This window comes from Festucalex cinctus, chromosome 3, assembly GCF_051991245.1.
Source record: "Festucalex cinctus isolate MCC-2025b chromosome 3, RoL_Fcin_1.0, whole genome shotgun sequence".
Lineage (NCBI taxonomy): Eukaryota > Metazoa > Chordata > Actinopteri > Syngnathiformes > Syngnathidae > Festucalex > Festucalex cinctus.
The window spans coordinates 27,467,362-27,480,317 of NC_135413.1; the positions used below are offsets into that span (position 1 = coordinate 27,467,362).

General features: G+C 40.4%; 1 protein-coding gene across 1 annotated transcript in view; it reads left to right on the top strand.

The window, feature by feature from the left end:
• The window catches only part of cttnbp2 (cortactin binding protein 2), a 38,795-nt gene extending 26,641 nt beyond the window's left edge, over window positions 1-12,154 (top strand). The window contains exons 4-23 of the mRNA XM_077517260.1: window positions 1-462; window positions 2,227-2,487; window positions 2,580-2,679; window positions 2,988-3,138; window positions 4,501-4,701; window positions 4,783-4,900; window positions 5,072-5,377; window positions 5,462-5,557; window positions 5,947-6,026; window positions 6,341-6,427; window positions 6,850-6,949; window positions 7,020-7,175; window positions 7,660-7,832; window positions 7,926-8,104; window positions 8,174-8,382; window positions 8,472-8,630; window positions 8,865-8,916; window positions 9,082-9,181; window positions 10,003-10,113; window positions 10,360-12,154. The exon at window positions 1-462 is cut by the window's left edge and continues 877 nt beyond it. Coding sequence (XP_077373386.1) covers window positions 1-462; window positions 2,227-2,487; window positions 2,580-2,679; window positions 2,988-3,138; window positions 4,501-4,701; window positions 4,783-4,900; window positions 5,072-5,377; window positions 5,462-5,557; window positions 5,947-6,026; window positions 6,341-6,427; window positions 6,850-6,949; window positions 7,020-7,175; window positions 7,660-7,832; window positions 7,926-8,104; window positions 8,174-8,382; window positions 8,472-8,630; window positions 8,865-8,916; window positions 9,082-9,181; window positions 10,003-10,113; window positions 10,360-10,590 — 3,332 coding nt within the window. The 3' untranslated portion in view covers window positions 10,591-12,154. The remainder of the gene's footprint in view (window positions 463-2,226; window positions 2,488-2,579; window positions 2,680-2,987; window positions 3,139-4,500; window positions 4,702-4,782; window positions 4,901-5,071; window positions 5,378-5,461; window positions 5,558-5,946; window positions 6,027-6,340; window positions 6,428-6,849; window positions 6,950-7,019; window positions 7,176-7,659; window positions 7,833-7,925; window positions 8,105-8,173; window positions 8,383-8,471; window positions 8,631-8,864; window positions 8,917-9,081; window positions 9,182-10,002; window positions 10,114-10,359) is intronic.
• The last annotated feature ends 802 nt before the right edge of the window (window positions 12,155-12,956 follow it).

Consider the following 12,956-nt stretch of genomic DNA (forward strand, 5'->3'; position numbering starts at 1 on the left):
TGCGGCCCAGCCTGCCGCACTCGGCCTCGGAGGGGGGGTCCTTCCCCAGCCGCCTCAGCCACCCCATCGGCCTTAAGTCCCCCACCGTGGCCAGAATTGACCGGGGAAACCCTCCCCCCATCCCTCCCAAAAAGCCCGGGCTCTCCCAGACCCCCTCGCCTCCGCATCCACCAATAAAAGTGGTGGGGGACAGCGGGCGCTCTCATGGAGTGGGCCTCAAATCAGCGACACCCCAGTTGCCGCCCAAACCCACCCTGGACCTGGTACCAGCCCTGACGGCCTCTCAGGTGGGTGCATACACCCTCCGCCGCTCCCCGGGGCCCGACCAGTTTGCAGAATGCCCCCCCGTCGTCACCCCCACCATCCCCTCCATCAAAACCCTTCCCTCCTCCCTCTCCATTAGCGCTCCATCCAACTGTAGCCCCCGTGTCCCCACAGACAGCCCCCTGGCAACAGCATCAGGTAAAGGGGACCCCTCCCGCTCACTTCCCACGTTCCGTCTTTCTCCAGTTCTCGCCACTGCCTCTCTTCCAGCTGTCTCTTTTTGGCGCCTCGTCCAGAGTGTAGCGTATGTTAGGTTAGCATAGCCCAATATTTCACATGAAATCGTAGCATAGCATAGCATAGCATAGCATTGCATTGCATAGCATTCAATTACATAGCATTGCAGAGCATTGTATAGTGAGAGACCAGTCCAAGAGGATGATATTGGAATAGAACATCCAGGCTGCATTCTTAAGTCTCCTCCGTCGTCTAGTGGCGCTCTTTGTCCAACAGGTTAGCCCAACAGTTAAGCTTACAAAAGAAAAACCCAAGAGAGGGATGCACTGAGGCTTGCATTTTAGTTCAACAATTATAATATTTGGATGGAATATAATTTCGTGATGGCCACCCCTTTCCTCTTTGAAGCTGATGCCAGTGGCTGCTCTCACCTACCCTTTGCCTTTCTAACTTAGCATGCCCCCTTTCATGCACCCTAACCTCTCGTCTCCTTCACTGGTCTTCTGGTTTTTGCACTTGTCAGGTAAAACGATGTCATGCAAACACACCTCACTATGTGTTAACTGTTCCTGGGAAATGTCTTTTATTTTTTATATATGTTTTTTCCCCTCCAAGAAATTGTTGGCTGGTGTTCGTTTGACTTCACTTGTTGGAAAATCTGCTTGCATGCAAGCTGTTGTTTTCTGTCATGATTAGCAGGTGGCGACACTGCTCGTCAGGATATGTTTTCACATCAGTTTTCTGGTTAGTGATACCCGTAAGTCCAATAGTGTATCAGTACAAACGAGGTGTCGTGTTGCACGGCAGGAACAGATTTAGTAACATGGCAAAGGCAAAAGCAGGAAAGCCGAATATTGCCATGTCTAATGTAGCAACGTTGAATCGAGTTGAATGTAATTATAAAGTAAGTAGGGCTGCCACTATCAAATACCGTAAAATTCCGTGAATATAACACACAAACTCCCCTAAATCACCATTAAATAGCTTTTTTTTCTTCCTACGTACTTTTGTATGATGCTGTCCTCTGATTTGCTGGTAATCTTTAAATTTTCAGAGTGAATAATATGAATGGATAAAGGTTCAAAACATAACAATAAAATGTAAATACTTTAAATCCAGGTTAAAAACTATGCTTTATTCCTATACCTATGTTTAAGGTCTTTCAAAGTATTTTGAAAATCGTTCTTGTACTGTACACTCTTTTAGTAATTTTAGGAGGCTATTTTTTTAATTTACTATACTATTACTATCTTTTATAATCTGTAACTATTTTTAAATGTACAGTATGTGAAGCATTTTGAGTTACCTTGTGTATGAAATGCGCTACCATTTTTTTTTTTGTAATAACCTGTAGGTATCTTGTGGTAAACATCAAAGCATTCTGAAAAGATGTCATTTATTAAGCCCCTTCCCTTGATTTGTTGTGGGTATTATTTTTTGAGGGTTGCATGAGTGTCATTCACGTGATCTTACAGTAAGCGCATAACAAAACAAGCAAAACTGCGATAATGCCACGGCTATCATGTTAGGGTGAGTTTTTATTTATTTATTTATTGTTTGATTTTGTCAATGTGTGTATTTTATATATGTTTGGTTACTCAGGCATCTTGTTTCTCCTCCTCCTCTTCCTCCTCTTCAGCACTTCTAGTGTGGTTGTCAACCCTCCCCTGGTTTAACCTTGTTCCGCCCCCGCTCCCTCTTCCCCCTTTCTCCCACTCCCCACAGGCTGGTGTCCCTCCGTAGTCCCCCCTCTCGGCAGCGGTGGGCCCGTTGCCCTGGACGGCGGGCGGCCGCTGCTCCTCCTCCAAGCTGCTTCCCAGGGTAATGTCACTTTATTGTCAATGCTGCTTCACCAACCCCACCCTACCACGCCCGACCACGCCCACCACACCACTGCCACAGACAACCAGCCCAACCGCCACCCACCTCAAGACCTCCACAACTTGACTGCTGCCTTGTTTGCTGCTGCTCACCACGGACACTCAGGTGGGTATAACGCAGATGCGGGTAATTTTTTTTTTTTTTTTTTTTAATTGACTAATGATGACATAATTGACCGTTTTTCTGTTTATGTACAGAGTGCGTGAAGCTGCTGCTGTCTTCCGGCTCGCCTGCCGATGTGTCCGACCAAAACCGATTCACACCTTTGCACTTTGCTGCCTCCCACGGCCACAGTGGGTGAGTATAGACACACACACAAAAATCCACTAATGATCAATAATTAATATTATTGGGTGAAATGGAGTTCCTGAAACTTCCACCATAGAGGTATGGTCCAGCTGCTGTTTGATATGTATTTATAGCGGAGTGATATTCTTGTAATTAGTTGTCCACTTAAAAAAAAAAAAAAAAAAAAAAGCACCTCCCTCACAATTAAACCACTCCATGAATGGCTGTGTTGTTTACCGTGTATTATGAAAATATATTCAAATCAAAGAATGAATGAATGAATTATTGTGTAACATTAGCACCCTTTCCCCCTCCAGCTGTGTGGAGGCTCTGCTGGCTGCCGGCGCCATTGTGGACGCGACAGCGGAGGCCGGCCAGACCGCCCTCTTCCTAGCCAGCGGCGCGGGAAGGAAACACTGTGTCCACATTCTGCTGAGCGCCGGCGCCGATCGCTCCCATATGGCCATGGTATATATGCTCCACCGCACACTTGAGCATCTGCTTTCCCATTTTTCAAATGGGCTCAGGTGCAATCATCACTTTAGTTCTTCTCTTAACAACTCTTAAGGCTTGATTTGAAACTGGACGACTCGAAAAATAGCTGGGTAAATGGATGGATAGGTTGATCCTTGCTTCCCAGGTTGCTATGACAACCCTAAGTGGCCCACTGGTTACCCTGGATGTGGTCCACTTATATTGGAGTGTCTTGTTTTTTGCTGCACTTGACATCATTTTCCCTGCGATGTCGTAGAACGTCTGCAACAGTGCAACCGGATGTATTTTTAGCCACCAGCTGATGTTGGCCAGTGGGTGGAGTCAAAGGTAGCCATGTGACTCTGGAAAGCGATGAAGTCAAACAGGGTTAAATGAATCGTGTCATTCTCTTGGAAGGATCACCTGAAATATCCCTCAAATTGCCACTTCCAAGCAAAATGGCCGACTTCCTCTCTTTCTCAGCATGGGTTCTTGAGACTTTTTTTTTTTTTTTAAAGGGTCAACACATGGCACACCTGTCTAACAAAAAATTCCAGGGGTGCTACATAAATACATACATAAATGCAAATAATAAGAATGCACTGTGGTCAGACTAAATGCACATGTAGCTATTTTATTTGAATTCTGTTAATGTTGAAAGGCTTATGTGAAATATTGAACCACCCCATAAATATTAGTAAGTGCATGAATGCTGTAATAAAAAAAATGATACAATTTGGCGTAATATTTGACCACAATTTTACTAAAAATACTGATTCTATAATCTCATGACATATACACATTTTTAAGCCACTTGTACAAAAAAAAAAAAGTTTCCAGTCAAAATAGACAATACAAATGATCCAACATATATTTTCTATATTTTGGGACTCAGTAGCCTTCAAAACCCACAGTTGCATTAATATTCTGAGTTTAAAGTACTACCGGTAAATGGCGTTTTTGGGCTGAAATTTACACCAAAAATGCTGTTTTTCACCCTTTATAGACATTACAAATCTCCAAACAGATCTGATTCAGCTATTTTTGTATTCAGTGACCTTGAAAACATATAGTTAGTCATATTACAAGTCATATTTTCACAGGTTTTTCAGGATTTGTATGGGGAAAATTGTGATTTTGGGAGGATATTAGTGTCCATTTTGAAAAATGGTTTTTGAACCAATATCACATGCAATCTGAAACAAAATAACTTATTCAATTTCTTACAAGTAGCCAACAGAATCCAAATAAAATTTCCTAAAAAAGGTTTCATTTGCCCACCCCTAATAATAATGACTAAAAAGAAAGTCAAATACTGATGACTGATGAGTTGACGCGTCATGGTCATCTGTGCAGGACGGCTGCACGTGTCTGCACGCGGCGGTGCGATCGGGCCACGTGGACATGCTGCGTCTGCTCCTCTGTCACCCCGGCCCAGGAGACCCCGCTGCGACCTTTCACCCCGATGGAGCCCCTGCTTTGCCCGCTGCTCTGCTCAACCACGCCAACGCAGATGGATGGACGGCCGCTCACATGGCGGCCGCACTCGGCCTGAAGGTGGAATAAATGAAAGCAGTTGCCAAGCAATGGCCAATCTTGTTGTTAATATCGTTTATGTCAATGTGTGCGTGTGTGGAGGAGTGTCTGGAGGTGCTGTGTAGCCACCGTGAGCAAGACATTGAGAGGAGAGATAAATGCAATCGCACCATTCATGACGTTGCCACAGATGACTGCAAAGATCTCCTGGAAAATCTCAGTGAGTGTGTGCACAATTCATGTTGGTGAATGAGAATTAGGGCTTCACAATTCTGAAAAATGTTTTGCACTGCGATAAAGCCACATCGAATTGAACTTGTTCAGGAAAAAAAAAACAGATTGGGGATTTCTTGCCTGGCTGTAGTTTGAAGTGACGATCTCCATGTTGCAGATCAGTACCGAGTCCTGGTGCGTCTCCAGTATTCAGATGGTGACCGAACCAATTCACCTCCGTTTTTCATGGATGATGAAGATGATGATGATGATGATGAGAATGACGATGATGATGTTGAGAAGCGGGCCGGTGAGCTTCAGTCAGTGCTGTGCAGACTGTCAGTGGAGCGCTCCATGCGCTGGTCTGAGCTGAGTGCCGCCATTGGCCAGGCCTTCGCCTCACATTTGCACATACTGTGTGGTGAGGACGCACAGCGCCCCCCGCTGGGCCTCACAGCCGCCAGCATCAGCTCCATCCTGATTGGTGAGAAGCCGATGGTGATTGCCTAATTTGAAATTGTCCTCCTTTTCCCATCATTAATGCATATGTATGTCTGCGTTGTTACAGGAGGAAGCGAGTGGCAACCTGGTCAGGAACTCCCTGTCTCACCTTGGGATCTAGTTCGTAAACCTCTTTGCCAGGTCATCACCGTCCGACTGAAAGGTAAAAACAAAACACCTAACTACATTACGTCCGTAACATTCACGTAACGTTTCGGTAAAGTTTATTTAACATGTTACTTTTTCATGACATTTATTGTTTAACTTATGACATCCATGTCACCTATTTGTAACATGATGTAACCTTTAAAAAACATCCATCTAACATCAAAGTAACACCCATGTAACAAACATTTACGTAATATTTTTGTAGCATTTACAAACATTCATGTAACACGTGAGCTTTAGGTTTGGAGGAAAAACATGCAAACAGTTGAAAAGCTGAATTTACCTTATTGTTAATTTAAATTCCACACAGCGCCATCTAGGGGACTTGCAGTTAACGTATGTCATATAAAAATGTGTATGTGCATGTTTTTTTATTTGTCCTAGGTCTTTCTGAATTGTGTCTTGATGAGTTGGCTCTGGAGTCTCTCTTTCCGCTGCCTGTACTGCTCAACTACGTTCGCTTGGTACGCAGGCACACACACACATACACTACGCACACACACACACTAAATAAAATGCTGACCAAAAGTAGCGTTGGCGAGAAAGGTGCTGCAGGCGTCACTGAGGGGGGAAAAAAAAAAAACATGGTCTTTTTGGCAACTCTAGCACCCCCTACTTGTCGTGTCATTAGACAGTGGGCAAAAAGAACATACCAGCCATTGTGATTTTCCTTTTTCCATATTTTCAACCTGCTAATAATAATGTTCCAATTTGCTTCATGACATGCAGATGATGTTGAATAGTAAAAAATTGTCCCATGTCGTGTTTGATGCGACAGGTGGAGCAATACGGGAGTGTCATCTTTCACGGCCTGGAGGACAGCTGTCAGGATTACATCGCCGCTTTATTGGCTCGCTGCATCAAGGTGATCACAATGAAGGGCAATATGATATCAGCATTATGGGGATTGGCAGTTTTTTTAAATTTGATTGATAATTCAAGTTTATAAGTCAGAACAATTTGTCAGTGGTGGAAGTTAACAGCTTGTATTTCTTACCAATGTATCACTGATTCAAAAACATCATAAAATGGCTGCTGGGCGCCATCTGGTGGCATATTGTTGCCAAGCAACTATGTTGAACTGAGGGTATTTATTTATTTATTTATTTAAATGTCTTTAAGGTTTTTTTTTTTTTTTATCACAGTTGAACAGCATTGCAGTATTTGAAATCTAAACAAAAATGTACAAAGAGAACAAGCTGGTTGGAGTTTTCTTAGGACTGCACGTATGAGATTGTCTTGAGTTTCCATGACAACAGGCCCCTCTGCTTTCCTCCCTCATGTCAGTCCAAGCAGGAGGCGGGAGGTCAGGCATGCGAAGTGGTAAAGGTGGAGGTTCAACACACTCTGACTAAGGAGCAGCTGTTGGACACTCTCGTCTCTTGTGGTGAGATCATCATCATCATCATCGTTGTCGTCATTGGATCACGTGTCACCTCCTCCTCACCGCCACGCAGGCTTCCTGGTGCCGTCGTCGGCGTGCGATCATGGCGGCTGCGTGGTGCTGCTGCTGCAGGGTCTGGAGAAGGCGGCGTCCCTGTCGGCTCTGCTGGGTGATCTGTGCCACAGCTTGGACAACAGGACTTCCGCCGCCCCCCTGCTGCTCAATGCTGGTGAGAATGTGTGAGACGCCTGTTATCCTTGTGTGGTTTTAATTGCAAAAGAAAAATCAAAAGCAGTCATTATTTAAAACAAAATTGTAATCAAATGATTACTATGTTACTCCTTTTTAAAATATACACAATTACTTGATTAAATGTATTTATTTATTACTATTTTTTATGCAAGTCAAAAAATGCTGCTTTTTTAAAGTGTACACAATTGATAACATTTTATTGTGTGTGTGTACATACATATATATATATATATATATATATATATATATATATATATATATATATATATATATATATATTACTATTTTTAAGTAGAAGTCAAGTCAACAAATATTTAAACATAACATGATTGATTGATGAAATGTATTTATTTATTTGTACTATTTTTAAGCAAAAATCAAGGCAAAAATATATCTATGATAATAATCATAATAATAATAATAATAACAATAACAATAATGAATAATCTTTTCCTTTTCAGGGCCACATCAGTTCTGCCAACGCAGCTTCCTGATTGGCTCCCTGTCAAAGCCCCGCCTCCAAGGCTCGGAGCTCCGCCTGCAGCAGCACTTCCGCTGGCTGCGTCTGCGCTGGGACCAAGAGCCTCTGCACGGCCTGCTGGCCAGACGCCTGCGCAGGAAGCTGCTGCACCAGGTCCCGCCCGCAATTCTGCCGATCTGGATCTCAATCCACATCTCGACTTGCTGTCGAACACAAACGAGCGTTGTCCCGCGTTCTGTCGTCCAGACGGGAAGTGCGGCGTGGTCCGGCGACGGCGTCATGGAGAGGGTGGTGCTGTGGGTGGCTCAAGTGTGGCAGCAGCTCAACGCTTGCCTGGCGCATTTGGGCACGCACGAGGCCTTGATGGGACCGAGGCACTTCCTGGCCTGCCCCGTCCGCGGCAACGACGCGCACGCCGTGGTCAGGTACGACAATACACACGAGACACAAACACGCGCACGACGAAGGGCACGAGTGATTATTGCTGCGTTCAGGTGGTTGTCTCGTCTGTGGAGCTCCGTGGTGGTCCCTCGCGTTGAGGCGGCAATCGTCGCCCGGGTAACAGCCAGGCGCTCCTCCTCCTCCTCCTCCTCGTTGCCCAGCAACGTCGTTCTGAGCGACGGCCAGCAGGCGGTGCTGAAGGCCGCGCTCAGCATCCTGGTCAACAAGGCCGTCCTGCGAGGATGCCCCCTCCCTCGCCACCGTCAGACCTTGTTTATTCATCAACATTATTGGATTATGTATTTCAACATTAAAAAAACAAAAAAACAAAACCTTTCTCTCTCTTCTCAGAGGTTGCATTCAGGGGCGGAGCCATCCCTTTGACCGCCATTGGCTCCTTAAAAGGAAGCGGCGGCAGGAAATGTCGAGACAAGCTGAGACGATGCAATACCAGCCCGCGAAAGAAAGGAAGTTCCGCTTCCAGCTGGACCGGCGGCTCCTTTCGCCACGGTAATGTTGTCGACACGACATCGTTCAGCTGTCAAGCATGTCGTTAATAATCCTTTTACAATACGTCATTCACTCATCTGTTGTCGTCTTGTATGAAGACGATCCATAGAATATAACTGATGGATGGATGAATGATGTTATTCACCAGTCATCTTTTATGAAGGAGTTAATATGAATAATCAGTCATTTTATAGGAATGCATGATGATTATAAATGGCTTGTTTGTATTTCCAGGCTCCGTATCCTCCACTGATGTGAGCTGCACCGCAAATGGCAAATTCAACAGGTTTGTACTCACATCATCATTAAAAACTAATATTGCTACTTGTAGTACTAGTTGCTCATCGTACAAGTGCTTGTGCAGTATCTACATGCTCAGTATAGTTTCTTCTCCCATCAATTGAAATATGTGTTTCATGTTTTGACTGGTGTGTGTGTGTGTTTTGTTCAGGCAGGCGTCCGGTTTGTCTTTGTTCTCAGACGACGAGACGGACCTGATCCAAGAGCTTCAGTCGTTGTGCTCCAGCAAGTCAGAACCAGACATTAGACAAGTATGCGCTACTGCATTACAAAGTCATTTGATTAGACAGTTTTAGTACATGATCCTTTCAGCCACCAGAGGGAGACAGAGATAGTGACTTTTGATTTCAGACACTTCCATTAGGGCATGAAGAAGACAAATGTCACGTTAAGAAAAAGTAGTTTTCATTTAAAAGAAATTGTAATCTTACCTGAATATTTTTTTTTACTTTAGTTATTGTGTTTAGATTAAAAAAAAAAAAAAAATAGTGAAGTGAAAGTTTCTTCCTGAAAGTCTGAACAATTATGTCATTATTTTTTTTAATTTAAAACATCTTTTAAAAATTGTCATAAGTCATTCATAATGTCTGACTAAAATGTATTTATTACGAAAAAATTTATATTGTTTTACATGGAGTATTTATTAATTTATTTATTTTAAGTCATTTTAGATGAGTTTTTTTTCCCCAGAACTTTTTCAGTAAGACTTAAAAAAAAAAAGTGTTCAAGAATACAAGAATAAGTTTAATTATTTGATTAAAACAACCAAAGAGTCATAGTAGAAAGAAAACAATATATATTTTATAAAAGTGTTTCTTTTAATTAATAAAATATTTTCAGGGATAAAAAAAAAGTATGGAAAATAAGAATTTAAAAAAATTTATATATATTCTGGGTCAATACCAAAATATATATTTTGGGACAATAAAATAAAATAAAATGTTTGTTTAAAAAAATTACTTTATTTTAGGGGGAAAATATACTTTTGAGAAGAAAAATCCTATATTAAGGGCATAATTTATATATTATGGTGTTTTTTTTGTTTTGTTTTGTTTTTCTTTGTCATTTCCAGATGTGGGCATCCAAAGACGACGACGTCCATCTGTTCGCCAGCAGAAGTCCCACCGGAGCTCCGCCCTCCACAACAGAGCAGGAAGTAGCCGTGGACCAATCAGTTCAGCCGGTGAGGAAGCGGGAGAGGGGAAAAGAAAACAACATTTTGATGGGCCAAAATTAATAGGTGGCGCTAAATTGACAGACCATTTAAGTCAATCACAAGCTGGAAGAACCGAAAGTTTAGGAGTTGTGGGCTATTGCTTTGTTGATGTTTATGTATTTTATTTTTATTTGTATTATTTTATTACATACTTTTTTTTTTTTGCTTTTAGTTGTGAGGCAAGATTTGCGTGTTGTTTCCCATCTCCCGCAGTCGCTGCCCGCTCAGGCAATCCAGGCAGTCCACAGCAGCCAACGTCGAACCAGATCACAACTGCCCGTGCCCAGCAGGGGGCAGCAGCAGCAGCCGCCTCGCGTCGCCACGGGCAACCACCACCAGATCAACACCAATGGCAGCAGAAGCAGCAGCAGCAGCAGCAGCAGCAATGTCATCAAACAATCACAGGAGCATATCTGGCTCGTACAACAACACAATCACAAATAAATGCACGCACACACACAAAACACACACAGCGCCCCAGTGCCCCACCCACTAAAGCAAAGGACAAGTTGAAATCTCTCCCCATGCCCCTTATTAATAACACAATCATAAGTTCTCCAATAGGGGAACTCGAATCTAGGGGAGGTTTTGCTAACTTTATGGTAAATGGATAGAATTTATACTGTGCTTTATGGCTAACATGACTACAAATATTAATAAATGTCAGCAGAGATGTTAATTAAATATTTCATGCTAGTAGAAGTGAAATTAAGCCTGGTACACACAATAACATATCAATCATTCGAACCACACTTACATTTTACATTTAAGGTTTACATTTTCATTTTTTTAGTCAATTTGCCAGAAAAAAAATGTTAAAAGAAAAAAAAATGCTGTTTCAAATTTACTTTAAAAAAATATAAAACTTATTTTTCTTTAAAACATGCACATTTTCCTGGAAAATATGACAATTTTTTTTTCTCAATTTATTTTTATTTTTCAACAAAAAAAATAATTTCAGTTTCATTCATTTTAAAAAAAATGACTACATTTTTGTTTATTTTTTTAATGACAATTTATATATATATATATATATATAATCTAGGAAAAAATTTTTTTACATAAATGAAAATATAAAACTTATAATTACTTTTTTCTTGATCATTTAAAGCATTTTTAAATCTAAAAAGAAAAACACAATACAACTTAAAAAAATGTATTATTATAATTGTACTATAATAATACCCTTACCCACCCCCAAAATTATATTTAAAAAAATAAAAAATCCAAAACCAGTTTGTGAGTACCGGGCTTAAGTGAATACCATAAATCTGTGACATGAAAATATTAGGCAGGAGGGTAAAAAATCTCGTAGATTGGTATTTAATAAAAGCAATACTGTATGTCGGTTGTTAAAATGTGTATGTGATGGCTATCTCCAGTAGGTGGCGTATGAGTATTATATGACAGTGTGCACCTACTGTTTGCTTCCCCACTCTCCCTCCTTAGCAGACCACCTTTGAACACTTTGTACTCGTCACACTTCCTCGTGTGTACTTTTTGGGACCACACTTTTTGGTTGTAGAAGCAATTGATTGATTGACAGTCGCTCGGCGTCATCACACCGAGTAACGAACTTTTTTTCTTTTGAGTGTTTTGGATGTTTGTTTGCACCGTGGCTTGGACATGAATCAGGGTTTTACGTGTAAATAAGAGTTTTAGCGTTAGCATGTCATCGCGACGATGACGTTTGTACAGTCAACAAAAAAAAGTGTTTGTAAAGTTTGAAAGTGAATACTAGATGTGTACTGTAAGCCATAACTACCACTACGACAAGTTTTCTTTTCTTTCATCAATCACTGTGTATGCGTTTTATTCCCAACCAAAATTTCTTTGATGTTTATATATCTATGAAGATATATATATATATATATAAATATATGTATGTATGTATACATATGTACAGGAGAGACTTTAGTCCGTTTCAAAGGTGTATGATTGCTGTTTGCGGTTTTTAAAAAAAGTTGTCTTTCAAGCACAAAATATATTAAAATCTTTAAAAATTTGCCCAAGAGTGGTTCTTTTTTTTTAAAAAAAAATTTAAAATCTAATCACAGATTAATCATGACCTGATAAACCAACAAAATTACATTTTCAAGAAATGTTTATGTATATAATGTAAAAAAAAAAAAAATCTAATTTTTTTTTTTCTTCAAAATGTTATAAAAAATATTTCGGAAATAGTATTTTTGAGAAAAAGTATATTAAACTATAATAATGGATGAATGTGTTTGTAGTACGTTGTAGGTCAGTGGCAAAACTATAAATGGTTGTTTATTTAACTGCCTTACTATACATGGTCGTTTAAAAAATAAATAAATAGTGCCTTACTATACATGGTCTTTTTTTTAATACCTTTTTTTTTAAATAATATAAAAAAACGACTGTCTATAATTGGATTTTTTTTTAACTGTTTTTTTTTTTTTTTTTTTTTTTTTTTTAATAAAAAATGCCTTACTATACATGGTTGTTTTTTCTTAAGGCCTTACTATACATGGTCTTTAAAAAAACGACACCTTCCTATATATGGTCATTTAAAAAAAACTTACTACACATAGTTTTTTTTTTAAGCGCCTTACTGTTTTTTGTTTGTTTGTTCTTTTAAATAAAAACACGCTCGTTTAAAGGCCTTACTATACATGGTCATTAAAAAAAAAAAACAAAACTTCCTATATATGGTCATTTTAAAAAAACTTACTATACATGGTCGTTTTTTTAAGGGCCTTACTGTTGTTTTGTTTTTTTTTTTTAAATAAAAACGCCTTACTTATACGTTTTTTTGTTTTTTTTTAAAGGCCTTACTATACATG